Source organism: Barbus barbus, assembly GCF_936440315.1.
Source record: "Barbus barbus genome assembly, chromosome: 49".
Classification (NCBI taxonomy): Eukaryota; Metazoa; Chordata; class Actinopteri; order Cypriniformes; family Cyprinidae; genus Barbus; species Barbus barbus.
Window position 1 is genome coordinate 184,491 of NC_136727.1, and position 16,642 is coordinate 201,132.

At 41.9% G+C, this 16,642-nt stretch overlaps 1 protein-coding gene across 5 annotated transcripts in view; it reads right to left on the reverse strand.

Moving 5' to 3' along the window:
- LOC306867888 (msx2-interacting protein-like) overlaps positions 1–16,612 on the reverse strand; it is a 32,132-nt gene extending 15,520 nt beyond the window's left edge. The window contains exons 1-9 of one of the 5 annotated variants that reach the window (XM_079413818.1): positions 16,405–16,612; positions 13,427–13,747; positions 11,443–11,919; positions 6,361–6,521; positions 4,814–5,014; positions 4,582–4,733; positions 472–597; positions 217–330; positions 2–115 (exon numbers count right to left, since the gene is read on the reverse strand). In XM_079413818.1, the coding sequence (XP_079269944.1) occupies positions 2–115; positions 217–330; positions 472–597; positions 4,582–4,733; positions 4,814–5,014; positions 6,361–6,521; positions 11,443–11,919; positions 13,427–13,747; positions 16,405–16,487 (1,749 nt within the window). In that variant the 5' untranslated portion in view covers positions 16,488–16,612. Of the gene's footprint in view, position 1; positions 116–216; positions 331–471; positions 598–4,581; positions 4,734–4,813; positions 5,015–6,360; positions 6,522–11,442; positions 11,920–12,340; positions 13,748–16,404 lie in introns of all 5 variants that reach the window. The other 4 variants (XM_079413821.1, XM_079413819.1, XM_079413820.1 and 1 more) reach the window with 4 other exon arrangements.
- Positions 16,613–16,642: the final 30 nt, after the last annotated feature.

Below are 16,642 nucleotides of genomic sequence, written 5' to 3' on the forward strand. Positions count from 1 at the left end.
CCTTAATTTTGTTCCCTCCTATCTTCCATCCTTTGGTTTCTCTAACAGCTGCTTGGGCAAAATCTGTGTTGTTGTAAAGAATAAGAGCCATTCCTTTTAATCTATCAAACACAACCTGTAAAAGAGGCCAGTAGTTAGTATAACGCTACACAACGCCAATAAAATCTGTATAGTTCATGTCAACATTTCCACAGACTAGGGTTCCTAGAACTCTACCTTGACCACCGGGCCGTATCGACAGAAGTGTCGTGTGAGGTACTGTTCTGTGATGTTCGAGGTCAGGCCGTCTAACCACACACACGCTGTTGGCATACTCTTCCCAAAGCCAAGCTGCAATACAGCCAGAAATACACATTAGAAACCATCCAGTCTGATTTCACTCCAACATACAATGCTGCTGTCATGTACACACAAAAATATAAACATGTTTTATGAGACACACATTGGCAAGAACACACAAGTAATCAATACCTTCAGTCTGTTGGAGCCGAGATACTCTCCATCCATTTTCTTAATGGCTTTACAAACACTCGCAATATCAGAGTACTGAACAAAAGCGTACTGGGGAACACCGTTCACCCTCTTGATATCGATATCCTGAAATCAATGAAGACAAACACATCCTTTAAAAAATACAGAAACCAATACATTTCCACTCAAAGCACGGTAGGTGATAGAAAATTAGAATCCCCCCGTACACAGTTTGGCCTGGTTTTACTGCAATTTACTTTGTTTTTTGGCCAAAAAAATGGAGTTTAATGTTACAGAAACTACAACAGATGACAGATCAGACAGCCTAAGAGGGTAAAATTAGGGCTGCAACAACGAATCAATCATTAAGCCATAGACTGCAGAATGCTTTTCATGATTCATCGCAGCAGCCGTAATCGCGATTAACCCTGATTCATTGAGTTTTTATAACATAGAAGCTGCAGCAAATTGCAATCCATGTACTGATATCCTTGTCAGTGTTGATCAGAGTAAATACTGACTTTAAACAAACGATTTCAAATGTTTTTGACACATTAAAGTGATGTGAAGTACACAGTGCATAAGCGGATTTGTATGCAAGCACACCTGTACCTACAATATATGTGACGAGATACAGGCAAAACTAGTGGTCAATGAGCTTTTTAAAATAATAAACATTAGCTGGAGATTTGTATTAGAACAGCAACAGAAATGCTAATTATTACAAACAAAGACTAATTCAACCCTCATAATGCATTCAAAACCTGTAAATTATTTTCACACCCAAAAAATCATTATGAATGTTTTTTAATTAATATTCAAGATTTTTATTTGTCTCACACACAATTATACAGAGTATAACCAGCAGTGAAATGTAAGTCAGGCCCACTCCTAGGACAGTGCAATTATATAGTATACAAATATTAAGAAAAAGAAAAGTAGAAAAAATAAAATAAAAAAATAAATATAAATATAAATGTGCAGGTCAGTATATTGTTGACTTAAATAGTAATAAAGAGGAATGTGCAAAAAAGTTGTACAGGGTATTTAAATAGCAGCAATATGAGGTAGAGAAAAATTATGAATAGCTTATTGATATGGTGATATTTACATGGAGTCATGTGATGTTATGACACAGAGTTAGAGTTTAGGAGCCTGATGGCCTGGGGGAAGAAGCTCCTCCTAAGTCTCTCAGTTTTTGCCATCAGGCTACGGAAGCGCTTACCAGATGGAAGCAAAGTGAATAGACGGTTACCAGGGTGATTAGAGTCCTTGAAGCTACTCACTCTCTCCACAGGGGTCCCACTGATCATAAGAGGAGAGTAGGGCTGCTGCTGTCTCTTCCTAAAGTCCATGATCAGCTCTTTAGTTTTGCTCACATTCAGAGAGAGACAGTTGTCCTGGCACCATGATGTGAGTCTCTCTACCTCATCCAAGTATGCGGTCTCATCGTTGTTGGAGATGAGGCCCAGAACCACAGTATCATCAGCGAATTTGACAATAGATGTGGAGCTGTGAGAGGACACGCAGTCATGCGTGTAGAGAGAGTAGAGCAGGGGACTCAGGACACAGCCCTGTGGGGCTCCTATGTTCAGAGTGATGGAGTTTGAGGTGAACTGGCCAACTTTCACCACTTGAGGTCTGCCGGTGAGGAAGTCTTGAATCCAGTCACAGAGTGAGGAGTTTAGGCCGAGGTCTGTGAGTTTAGAAGCCAGCTTGATGGGGACTATAGTGTTGAAAGCTGAGCTATAGTCAATGAATAGCAGCCTTACATAATTCCCATTGTTGCTGTCCAAGTGTGTGAGGGAAGAGTGGAGGACGTGAGAGATGGCATCGTCAGTAGATCTATTTGGGCGATAGGCAAACTGAAGAGGGTCCAGAGTATCAGGGATGGAGGAGCAGATGTGGCTCTTTACAAGTCTCTCAAAAACCTTCATGACTATAGATGTGAGGGCAACTGAGCGATAGTCATTCAGGCAAGAGGGTATATTGTTCTTTGGCACAGGGATAATGACGGATTTTTTTAAATGAAAAAAGATTCTCTCTCTGTATCTGTGTTTGGCGGCTCTTACTGCGCGTCGGATAGCATAGCACGATGCTTTGTACTCGCTCATATTCCCGGTCAGAAGAGCCTCATTGTAAGCGGCTGTGCGTGTGTTAACCGCAGCACTGATTGTTCTGTCCACCCACGGTTTCTGGTTGGAGAATGTCCTTATCGTTATTGTTTCTGTAGCTTGCTCGGTTAGCGTGTTTACAAAGCTTAATGCTACATCCGTGAACTCGCTGACGTCAGAAGAACTCGCCCGGAACATGTCCCAGTCGAAGTCATCATGAGCCGACTGTAACATAGTCTCTGAGTGGGAGGACCAGCGCGTTACTACTCTCTGCACCGGAGGATCCTGAATGAGCCTGTGTTTATATTCCGGTGTGAGGAAAATGGCAGCATTGTCCAATTTGCCAAAAGCCGGTAGTGAGCGGGCTTTGTAGGCATTCTTAAACAGAGAGTAGCAGTGATCCAGTGCATTTGGTCCTCTAGCTGGGCAGGATACAAGTTCGGCATGACCTGCCTGAGGTTGGCTTTGTTAAAGTCTCCTGCGATGATGAAGGCAGCGTCAGGATGTTTGTTAATGTAGCCGCTGAGCACATCGTGAAGTTTAGACAAAGCCAAGCCGGTGTCCGCCTGTGGTGGAATGTACACAGCAGTAACAATGATCGATGAAAACTCCCGGGGCAGATAAAATGGGCGGAAAATAATGGAAAGATGTTCCAGATGAGGCGAGCAGGAACGTGACAGAATGGAGATATTCCTGGGATCACACCATTTCTTGTTAATCATGAAACATACTCCTCCACCCCTGGATTTACCGGCCTCTGCTGTTCTGTCCGTCCGAAAAACAGAGAAGTTATCACTTGGCATTACAGCAGTGTCCGGGACCGAGGACGAAAGCCATGTTTCGGACAAACAAAGGATGTTGCAGTCCCTTATGTCCCGTTGGAAACTAATCCTGGCTCTAAGATCGTCCATCTTATTCTCCAAGGATTGGACATTTGCGAGCAGAATGCTCAGAAGAGGAGGACTGTGAGCCCTTTTCCTGAGTCTGTCTCGACTCCCAGCGCGTTTCCCGCGGTGTTTCTTGATCCGTCACCTCGGGGGGTTATTGTTCATCTCTGCGTTACGAAGAATCTCCAGAGGCCACGATGGAACAGGTTAGTGTAGAGGTTTCCAATGTCCAAAAGTGATTATATGTTATAGGTGATCAGTGCCGACGTGAAATGTGTAAAAAGAGAAAGTAAAAGTAAAAAAGTAAGTTAAAGCAAAATCTGAGCAGAGTGACCTGGAAGGCGTCCGAACACAGCGTCGCCATCTTGTCAAAATATCATATTGCATCTCATCAGTAACTTCTCATTATTGAGTGAAAGTGAAAACAATTCTACGTTTTGAATGTTACCATGTTATTACTCTTTTTTTTTATTATTGCTGAGAAGTTTGATTTTCATTATAATTTATAAGAAAATATAATATGAAAACTACAAATATTAACCCTATTGGAGTGAATCAGTTTAATTAAAGGGGTCATATGACGTTGCTAAATAGAACATTATTTTATGTATTTGGTGTAATGAAATGTGTTTACGCGGTTTAAGATTAAAAAACAATTATTTTCCACATACTGTACACTATTGTTGCTCCTCTATGCCCCGCCTTTCTGAAACGCGTCGATTTTTACGAAGCTCATCGTTCTGAGAAGCGAGGCGTGCTCTGATTGGCCAGCTATCCAGTGCGTTGTGATTGGCCGAATACCTCAAGCGTGTGACGGAAATGTTATGCCCCTCACCATATTTGGAAACAGCGTCTCCACGACAACAATACTACAGCGAGAATAAAAGTTACGCCTTCTTTCTTTGAGTAAACATTTGGGCGGTGTTATGCAAACCTTCCCACACAGTGACGTGACACAGTGAAAAGTTTAATTATCTCTTCTGGGTGTAAATGGACCCAAATGCATTACGAGGGTTAAAACTCACATTTTCAGTCCAGAAATGTCTTCTCCAAGACTTAATTTCAGCTCATAACCGCAAGTACAGATCACAAAAAACACGTTAACTCACCACTATCTCCCCGAAGCGCTGGAAGACATCGAGTAACTGCTGATAATTGGTGGTCTTCTCCAGGTTTCCGATGAACAGCGTACGAGTCGCCTTCGGGTGAAACTCATCGATGCGTCCGTCCAGGGGACGAAACTCATTCTCGCTCTCCGTCTCTGTTGGAGGCAAACACATCAGGATTTAGCATTGATGAAGCACAGCTAGCGCTAGAGTGTGCTCTTTGGCCGACACCCACCGGGGCCGTTCCAGGCCGTGACCTCGATCATCATCCCGAAGAAGAGCTTGCCCTTGGACACGCTGAGGGCCTTCTCCTGGTCCTCCTGCTGTCTGAAGAACACCAGGCCGTAGCGCTCCTCCGATGCACCATGGATCTGCACCGACGTCACCTTACCGTACTTCTTAAACTCATGAAAGAGCCCGTCTTTCAAACTCGTATCTGAGGAGAGTAAAGCACAGACGCTTCAGTGTTCAGAAAGTGGCGTCTGAGACACATTGCCTCAAAATCTCTTACAGACGTCTGATTTAAATGATTAACACGCTACATTAAGATCATGAAAAGGACTTAGACTTGTCAGAAATCCAATCACATTATGTTTGGAGATGAAAAACAAAATATCAGTATCCCTGATTTTTTTATGAGTGAAATTCAAGAGTAAGTTCAGGCTACAATTAATTTACTTTGCTCATTTGTTGCTGGTGACCTAAATCTAAGGTCTTGGGAAGCATGTTTACGGTTTGATATCTGAAGAATTACGATGGCCAGCTTCATAGAAATTGGTGGAAGCAAACAAACTTGTAACCTTTGTAGCTTTATTATGGATCAATGTATATTAATGTGAAGACTGTGCAGTGTTTTAGTTTTACATTTGATTATTCAGTTTCTGTATTGTTTCTTACTTGAATGCTACTGTTAAATATATCTAATGTAACCCTGCCTGAAAGTTAAAGCACAGTTGTTGTTGTTTTTCATTTGTATCTTTGTTTTTGTTTTTTTAATTTGTGACATTGCGTTTATGAAGAGATCAAAGAATAAATCTGAATGGAGCAGTTTAATCCAAGTCTTTATATGATGAACTGATTTTATTTAGGCTTTTCTTCACATATAAACATTGATCAGCAAACACAAACAGAAGCTCATCTGTTCTTGCTTGATGCACAAGATCCTCTATGGTTCTTTAGTGTTAAACAAGCATGCTTGAGCCTCCATAACCAAATGTTAGGTGATCAATGTTAATGTGTGAAATTAAATTAAATCTGTATACAAAACGATGGCATCTCTTCAAAAGACCTCTCTGTTCACATGGATTGTTTTTTGATTTAATAGCTTTATAAAATATTGAAGCATCGATTTTGGGCAACTTTCAATAAAGGGACAGAAATCTCTCAGATTTGATTAAAAATCTCTTAATTTGTGTTCTGAAAATGAAAAAAAAAATTATTATGGGTTTAGAACAACATGAGATGACGATTTTTCACTTTGGGATGAACTAACCCTTTAAGGCCACCAAACAACCTACGCGTCTAAATTTGTAAATTTTTCCAAATATCTGTGCATGAGGAGACTCTTAATCATTCGGACTCGAAGGGAACAAGTTTGTCTATGTTTCCACCAATTTCTATGAGGCTGGCCAACCTAATTCTTCAGATGTCAAACCCGTAATCATGCTTCCTATCACCAACAACAAATGAGCAAACTCTGAATAAAGCATCAATGATGCCTGACTGGTTTGTCGTGGATTGAGCTTCTGTTAGATGAGACTGACGCGAGCAGTAAGCGGTCACCTGTGGATCGCGTCGGGAGGTTCTGGACTCTGATGCCGAAGCTCCTCCGTGGCTCCTCGGAGTCCAGCGCGAGCACAGGAGGAGCCGGAGGAGCGTGTGTAGCCGTCGACTGCACTGAGCGTGCTCGTGATCCTTCACTCGAGCTGCTGTTCGAATCACTGCTGGAAGAAAACAAGAAAAGAACCCACTTCATAAACCCACTGCAGCAGAGACGCCATGAACCAAAAAGCAACAATAAACGCAATAGCAACAAATAAGGCAATAAACAAACCAGAGAGATGTCCATTTAGAACGAATGAGTTTACACACATATTGAAGTAGGGATGCTCCGATCGATCGGCCGGAGATCAGTATCGGCCGATATTCACATTTTATGACTCGATCGGTACTCATACATTTGGCCGATCTCATGTACCGATCACAATTTGATGACGTCAACGCGTGACGACGTATATGATACGTGGGGACATATGCTGCAAGTCATCGCCAGTGTGGAAATGCTATGACGTTTCGAGAAACAATGAAAAATTCGTTATATGTGGTGTATGTTTTGCATGATGATATGATGAATGGGTGGTTCATTTTTAACAGCAGATTCAGTGACGTTAGAGCTGATCTGCGCATCACTGCACGTGTCTGCGGAGCCCAGGCTTTACGGCACGGGCACCGGAGATGATCGCGGCTGCTCTATGAACATTTATTTATAAAACATAATATCTTCTTTGGCCATATTAGCCTACTCAATAGCATTAACAGAGGCTTTACTCCTTTTAAACTTTATCTGGAATGTCACCGTTTCTGTCACTGCAACTTCCCGATCAGGCGAACACACACACAAATGAAATCATCTGCCTAATGAAAAAAATTATTTTAGAAAAATGTAGTTAATATTGCATCATTTGTGATTTATTTTATCCACCCGCAAATAATCAGAATGCATTTTTTATTACCCGACCCGCTTATTATCCGCAGCGCCCGTGGATAACCGTGATCAAACTACTCCGTTTTGTTCTTTCAGTAGTTTTAATGTTTCTATTTCTTTTTTCCTCTTCAGTCTTATATTGAACAGTATTAACCTTATAAGTTACATCAGATTTCTCCATATTGGTGTTTAAATATATATAAATGTACTTATAGATTAATGATGCTAAATGATAGATAAATAGATAGTAAGAAAAATAACTATACTTGCAGCATTGTTTTTTTTTTGCTGTTGTATTTTAGTGAAAGTAATGTATAATTTTGCCTCTCGCCATGTTTCTGTCGTTGTTAAAATAACTGCGGCAGCTCTTGAACTTGGTGCCGACGCACGTCGGGAGAGAGAGAGAAAGCGCACGGAGTTGAAAGGGCTCGAATAAAGCGTGTTTAGCTTTAGATAAAAATACTAGAGTATATAGCGCTGCCGCTGAAAGATATTTACCATAAACGACCCTGAGCGCTTGTTATGTGAATCTCGCCGCTGTTGACGTGCTGCTCACTTAAAACGGTGCTGCTGTTACGGCTCGCGGTCCGGATGGATGGCAGGCTGCAGATGAGGTCCGCCTTTTGAAAATCAGTTATAGAAGTATTTAAGGATAAAAGACTTGAGTTTCTTTTAAATATTCACAAGTCCTTTTCCTCGAGTAAAGTCTGGAGTCATTTCAGGTCAAGTCAAGTCTGAAGGCTATAAACATGCGACTCGAGTCCGAGCCAATCTCTGCCTTGGGTTGCATCAGAAACATTTTGTTTGCATTTATTTTTGTCTTATATTGAGTATCCTGATACACGTTATGCATAAACACCATTTTAAAGGAATATTAAAATTAACTGTATAAGGAATAATTTTTGTGATTATTTATATAACATTATTACATATGTTATATAAAGCTTGAAGCATCAGAATCGGCATCGGCCGATCACCATGACAAGAAATCGGTACTCTGTATCGGCTGCAAAAATCCTGATCGGAGCATCCCTATATTGAAGTGTTGAGTATATTCATCAAGCTCATTATGTATTTAACCCTCTGAGCCCGACAAACGCGAATACGCGTTTTGGGGCAGATTTTCCTGATAAGGCAGAAAAGAGCTTGAATTACTCTGCCATTTTTGATCGTTCAGATAAGAGCAATACACCATTCGAATCTGTAAGGGGTCTTCTTTTATTTGTATTCACTCATAATAACAACTAAACTTTGTGCTTTTGAAGAATAAAGAAAACAAACAGCGTGCGCTCTCGGTCTTCTCCATCTCCACGATCTGTTTTCAGAAATGCGTCACTAAAATGAAGTGTAACTCAGCGAATACTCAACACAGAAACATGAGAGTTATCTCTATAGGAAGCCTGAAGTGTCTTCTTTCAAATGAAGTACGTCATATCGAAAACAAATATTCTGTGATGAAGTAATCCGTATGAAACCAACACGATGTCCAGTCTGTCTCGTCTAACTCATTATTTTTAATGAGATCCCGCCCCCTCGCGTTCACATGCAAATAACCACGTGACCCGCGCGCGCGGAGCATAAACAAAGCGTCAGCGTCAGTGAGGAGTTCATCGCTGCTACTGTTACTTTCTGGAAGAAGACGCGCTGAGTAAAGGCTGGATTTCCCTCAAAATCGATCTGATGAGTAAGTAATGTTTATTTTCTGCATTAGTTAACGTGTTATTGTGACATAAACTTGAACACATTACAAGTTGGGTTGTTCCCAAACTACAACACGATAAATGCTACGCATCTAAGAATGTTTAGACCATGTTTATTATTAATAATCTGTTCACAAATATATTTTAATAACGTGCTAAACGATAACAATTAGTTCTCAGATATAAAATATATGTTTTATAGTACGAAGTATATCCTTTTATAGTACAGAGTCTATGACTGCAGAATCATATCTTTTATACTATAAAATCATACATGATGTTCAGGATGACTATAATTCCTGACTAAAATGTTTGAAATCCAGTAAAACATTGTGAATATGATGGGCAATTCATTGTATTTAAATTTCTTACGGCGCGAATATAAAACAATAAAAGTAATATGAGAGTACATTGTAACATGATGAATGCTACGAGTCTAAGTATGTTTAGAACATGTTTATGATTAATAGCCTACTCTGTTCAAAAATAGAGTATAATAACGTGCTAAACAATAATAATTAGTTTCTCAGATATAAAATGTTTTTTTTTACGATAATACAAAGCATGAATGAGTCTATGACTACAAAACACACATATATATCTATATATATATACATACATATATATATAGATGCTCCTGATATAAACATGCTCACAAATGTTTTTTCTCTTTTTTTGGTTGTTTGTATTTTATTGAATCAGACACCTGCACCACAGATGATGAATCCTGCTGACTTACAGTCTCTTCAAACTGTTTTCCTCTGAGAGCGCTGCACTAACATCAGAAGAAATCCATGGAAAGTAGCAGAAACACTTAAATAACACATAAATATCAGGTATGATTTATTTGCTTCACTTGTTGAACAGAATCTGTTGCAGGAACGAGTCAAAGTCTGTTCACATCTCTGTGGTTAGATCAGTGTGCACAATAATGTGTCTTTGACCTTCATTATGTATGTTTTGATTATACGGTGTTGTAAATAAAATACAAATCATTTAAAAAACCCATTTTTTCAGTCTCCTCACACTCTCTCTCTTACCTGCCTCAGTCACAGTCACACTGATGGGCCATTAGCAGCTTTAGGGGAGGGCCCTTTGTCTCTCAGGTGAGAACCACTTACTATTCAAGACCATTACCACTCCCTCGCATATTGGATTTCGAACACAAAACATGTCTTTAAAAATTTAAATCAATGTATTGTTTTCTGTGAGCAAATAAACAAGATGATTTTCACATAATTGTGAAGTAAATATTCTAGCCTACAAGATCTGGTTCTCAAAAGTCTTGTAAACAATTGTTCTGTATGTGTTTTATGGTCTTATTTGAGTGACTTCAAAATCTTAGTTTTTCACTAACCACGCATAAACGTTGTTTTCTCAAAAACACAATCATGTACATAAATGCTGCTAACATAACATTGTAGCCCAGTTTGTGCTGTTTACAGTGTTATTAGACTTTAGCCATTTATATTTTTATAAGCAACTGAAAAAAGCACAAATGTCAGGGCATGTCGAAAGTTCTCCAGGTCCCCAAAACACCCTCAGGGCCCAGAGGGTTAAAGTGCTCTATTTTCACGCATTAATTTTGTACTTGATATACTAAAAATTATTCTTTAGTGATGCTTAAGATAAACTTAAGATCATCTAAGTGCACTCAACTGTGCTATTTTGGGACACCATGAATATGAACTAAAATGCGCTTAACATTCTCTCTGTATTTAGAAAATGTATTGTTACCACTTGTAGTACACTTGAACCCATCTTACTACAAGTGGTGACTAAATACATTTTTAAATAAAGAGATAATGTCAAAAGAGCATTTTAGTTCATATTCATGATGTCCCAAAATAGCACAGTTGAGCACACTTGAGCACTTTAAAGGGTTAGTTCACCCCAAAAATGAAAATTGTCATTAATTACTCACCCGCACGTCGTTCCAAACCTGTAAGTATCTTCTGAACACAAATTAAGATATTTTTGATGAAATCCGAGAGCTCTCTAACCCTCCATAGACAGCAACACAACTGAAATGTTCCCAGGTCCAGAAACGTAGCAAGTACATCGATAAAACAGTTCATGTGACATCAGTGGCTCAACTTCAGTTTTGCAAAGCTACGAGAATACCTTTTGTGCGCAAAGAAAACAAAAATGACGACTTTATTCAACAACTGAGTTACCGTCTTCTGCCGTTTGTAGAGTACCACGATGCATACGCATGCTTTACACTAAGAATATACGCTCATTATGTTCTTGAATTCTTGGGTACAAAAATTGTTAAATAAGTTTCTCTCGGATTCCGTCAAAAATATCTTAATCTGTGTTCCAAAGATGAATGAAGGGTGAATAATTAATAATCGAATTTTCATTTTGGGGTGAACTAACCCTTTAAGTACATTACTTTTTTTATTTTAACCTGGGATAACAAAAAACAAAGTCTAGTTAACAATGAGGATACGATACCTGCCGCTGCCGGTACTGCTGGTGCTGCTGACGGAGTCTGAGCTGGAAGACGGGCTGCGCGACCGCGGGCCCCGGCCGGGAGACACGGGCGCTCTGTTGGGTGAGTGGGCAGCTTTAGGGGTCTGTCCCGCGCTCCTCTGGGGTGACGGGTGCCGCGACTGCGAAGAGTGCGAGGACCGGCTCCGCCGATGGTGGTAGGTCCGGCGGCGGCCCCTGTCGTCTCGGTACGGGTCGCGCCGAGCCGAGCTGGAGATGGTGAAGGGGTCTCGAATCCGAGACTCAAAGTGCGACTCCGGCGCATCGAAGCCACCGCTGATAGTGCTGGCGGCCGGACTGGAGCTAACCCCGGAGGCGAACATCGTACGGTCCCGGTAATACTCCGTGTTGTAGTGCCGTGGCCTGTCGAAGGAGCCACTACGCTCATGGTGTCCGTACGGACTGTGATCGTACGCTCGCTCCCGGCTGTCCGAGCCGCTGCTGCGAGAGAGACAGAAAGAGACACGACAGAAAGGGGAACACACACACTTAGAATCGGACCGGATCCATGGCAAACGCTAACACAGGAACTCAGGTACGCCTTGTCGTCCAAAACCTAGCGGGCCACAATTTAACGAGCGAAATCACAAGCACGCATCTGGTAGATTGAACTTCACTGAGGCTCTAGCGCGCTTCTAAACGAATCATGCAGTGATTCGCTGAAGGTTTAACTGAACCATGCTGGCTATCTGGCTCTGAACACTGGAGGGGAAATCAGACAGGAGAGCGGAAACACTCGGACAGAGGGATTAACAATAGCACAAGGCTCTAGGGTTAGTAAAGAACAGGGGTTAAGAGACAGGGTGCATGTCTAGGTTAGAGAGAGAAAGCACAGAGAGGCATAAGGCAGGGCAATACCAACCTTTTCAGAGCAGTAACTGACCCTAAATATTCCCAATACAATATAGGAGGAATTGTGTGTGAGCCAAAAACAGCGATGGCGTAAAGGGAAAAAAAACAACGACGATACAGTCCCACTAAGCAAAAAGGTTCTTCATCCAAAGAGGGTCCATCTCAAGGAGTACTTCAGGAAAAACAGTCTAGAAAAAGGAACATATTCCAAAAAGAATGTTCCAAAAGGAACAAAACAAAGCTGTCCACTGGTGGAATAATCCGAACGACAAAAACACAGCTCTGTGGGACAAAAATAAAATGTAATTCCAGCACATTATGCTTCCCAGAACGACTTCTACCGTACATCCACTGGAGATCAGGTAATCCAGCAAAGCCTTCATATCTACATCCAACATGAGTTTAGATCCGTGGGAATCTGACGTCTTCTGGTCTTCGAGGCTTCGTAAAAGTATCCAAGCGCGGGCGACACTAAGAATGACGTGCGGTGACAAGGAAGGATGGAGATGATGAACCCTGACACACTTACTCCTTGCTCCAGCGGCGCGCGACTCCGCTCCTAAATCCACGGTAGTGATACACATCCACGGCATGACAGACAGTTAGCACAATGACCAAATGGGTGATGGGATAGTCGTGCAAGGCAAATGAGAAAGGGACAATAAGCTTCGCGACCACTCATAACTACGTTCCGGCGGTTAAAAACCTGGCGTTTAATCCGTCATCGGTACGTACTTCCAGAGAGCGCTGTTCCAAGGCGGCGGGGATAATATCCGAGATTCTGCGAACGCCTAATATCCAAACTCACCCGTTACGTCTCGGCCAGCCATCGTAATATCCAAACCACCCAGGATATTCTCCACGTGGGTAATATCCAACTCAGACGAGGGCTATGGCTCACACAGTAATCCCACACCAATCTAATCCACTCATTCTTACACGATAGACATGGATTAATAATTCCGTGTGCAGGAAGTCAGGCCTCAGAACGGAGAGGGATGCCTAGAATCTGGTCTATAGTGTTTAACCCAACCTCAACCCCTGTATCTGACACCACAGAGCCCCTGTAGTGCAGAGGGAGCCTGTGTCCACTTACCCGTCTAGTCTGCGTTCATAGCGCCCCTCTCTGGTGTGGAGAGACACCGGGGGCCCGTACACCGGCCCCACGGCGCTCCTCGAGAACCCCGCAACCTCCCTTCCGTGACTGCTAGAGGGGGTGCCGTCCTCCAGACCCCGCACGGCGCTGGGCACTGAACCCGGCTCATTGTAATCGGTGCGAAGGTCCCTGTCCCCCATTTTGTTGACGGCATTGTGTGCCTTCTGGGCGCTTTTAATGTCGACAAAATCCACGAAGGCCGCCACACCGCCCTCGGAGCCGCGCTTGCGCAGGACCTTGACGCTCTCCACCCGGCCATACCTGCCAAGAAGAAGAAAGCAGGTGCTGTAAAGGTCATGTGATTGTCGGGCACATTATAGGTCAACGTAAGAGGAATGCTGTGTCCCAATTTGCATGCTATCCATCCTAAATAGTATTCGAAAAATAGAACTAGTGTGTACCAAATAATAGTACATTGAAAAGAGTATGCCAAAGTTTCCCGGATGGTCTACTACTACCGGTTAGAATTCGAAGTGCAGATCGATGTGCACTCTAAAGGCTAATATTGCCCACAACACATTGCGCGGTGGACGAGGATTCGATTATAACTACAAACATGCATAAAAAGTGTTTAAAAACTACAAACATGGCAGTTATGCGAGACCGACTGACAGGCAGAGAAAGAGGTTTGAGTGATAAATAATCAATGTCTAACCTTAATGTTATGCGCGTTATATTTCATTGGCAGCATAATTTTTATAATGATACGTTTAGACATTAACTTTTAAATGCATCATTATGCAAACATATGAAGAGAGTTCGCGGCATGAAAGACACGCGACTGGCAGATCAATGTGCCTCTTCATTTCTCTCCAATACGGTAGGAAATCAAATTAAAGGAAATGTGGATTTTGTTAACTGTGATAAGATGATTGACAGTGCAGTTTAAATGGTGACAGGATGCATGTAACTAAGCAACAGAACGCTCATTAAAAAAGACACAGTTATGACGAAGTAGTCTGTCCCAATGCATGCCTACTATTCTGCTACATACTCAAAAGTATGTACTTTTTCTTCACAAAAAGAGTACTTTAAGGGCATAGTACAAGTAGGCGAATTGGGACGCAGCAGAAGTGTGGAGTTTCAAATGTCAACGTTCACTTTCTGAACCCTTTAGTCCCGTTCACAGCAAGAACGATAACTATAAAAGATACTGATATTAGCGTCCACACCAGCAGACAATATCGTCTGTTATTCTAAGCGCACGCTCGTCTGCCGATTTAAATTCTCGAGCTTGTTACAACAGCTGATTGGGTGTCAATGTCTGTATCGTTCATCAACTGGAAAAAATCATTCTGAAAGTGATTCCAACTATATTGTTATAGTTGTGGTGTGGACTCTGCTATTCTTTAATTTCGAGAACGATTTTCAGACCTATATCTTTATAGTTATCGTCCTTGGTGTGAACGGGCATTTGGACCTTATGTTAGTTTAACAGCTGACAGTGACACTAGGTGCGTCCCAAATCGTGTACTTGCGCACTATTCTATGAAGTTTTGTAGTAAAAATAGTGAGAGTAGCGCGTTCACACTGAAAATTCCAAAAAAGAAAAAGCGCACATTAAATACCAGGATGATGCACTTAAATAACAGAAAAAACTAAGTGTGGAATGTTGAACACGATGCACTCAACTGCAGCTTTAATTACGTAGTGAAGGGGGCGGGGCTATCAGACTCAGAGTATGAATGACAAAATATCTTTATATAATTCACACACTACATAGTTGATTATACAGTGTATAAGTGCATAGAGCATCAATTGGGACTCAGTTTATGTTTATATGGACATCAGTAATCTAATTATTTACTTTATTCTGAATAAGACAGTATTATGAAGGTGTTGACATGAGTTGCTTTTAGAATATTCCTTTAATGTTCCAGTTTTACGTTATAGTGCACAGATCGAGTAATGGCACGTCATTACGTCCCCACGCAACACCATCCAACATCCCCTTCAGAATTTCATGCATCAACATATAGTTTGTCTTTGTTATGATGCCATATTCAGTTTTGGGTGTTTCATTTTTAATTTTACGACAGCTTCAAGTGCAGATAATTATCTGTCATGCTATACATGCAAACAGACGACGGCGTTGCTCTTTTGCTGTCACAAAATGTGATTAAGGTGTGTACATGTCTATAGTGCACTACGATAATGCAGCTAAAATAAGAATACTCTACATGTCTTAATTCGATTTGTGTGTACTTCAAGTATGACTTCAACCGGATTAAAGTAATCAAAACTCTGTTTACCAAGTAGATTCTTAATCAGAGTATTGTCTTAATCGTGTTAATATGTTGTCCATGTACATCGACGCTCTCCGCAGCCCGTTCACACTACGATCTCAAAGCGATTTCACAACACTTTAGTGGTTTTTCCACAGTACTCTAATTCAGTTCACTCAACTTAAATAGGAGTCCAGAACTTCGTTTTACTTCAGAAAAAACAGCAGACTTATGTTACACGCAACGGCAGATTCTCGATCAAGTTTGTTTCTTAGGACGGAATCGGTTCCTGCTGCTAACTTAAACCGGCTCCGCATTAGCAGCGAGCTAACCGCTAACAGACACAAACAGTCGCTGTTCTCCGAATGAAGGCGCGATTTATGCGACTTTTCCTGAGGCGCGAACCAAACACGGACGTTTTCTGTCCAAATCAGCACCGATTCCACACTTTAACCTGCGAACCTTTAACTAGTCAGCAGTGAAGTAACGTTAGCCAAGCTAACTGCTTGACTTGATCGCGTTAGCGAGCTGATCGGAGGCGGTTTCGCTTTGTTTTTGAATTATAAATCGCGTCTGCGGCTCGTTCCGGTGTTTTAAACAGCTCTCGTCGGTGTTTCGTCGCTGGTTTTCCGCCATCGCGCGCTGAGGCGGTTTGTGTCCGCGCCAGGCCGCGTCGCTTCTTGTGTAACTCACCGTTTAAAATGCTCCACTATCTTCTCCTCGCGAACATGCTCGGGTAAATTTCCCACCCAGAGGTGTCTGGTTTCCCGAACCATCCTGCGTCGTTCGCGTCCCGTTCATGCACATATATGCGCCTTCGCGTCGTTTAACCTCCGACCGTGAGGTAAAATCCGCTGCTAGCGCGCGTGAGGAAGAAGATCTCGCGGCCCTGCGCGTGCACGAGCGGGAGCGCGCGGAGAGCACCGCGACC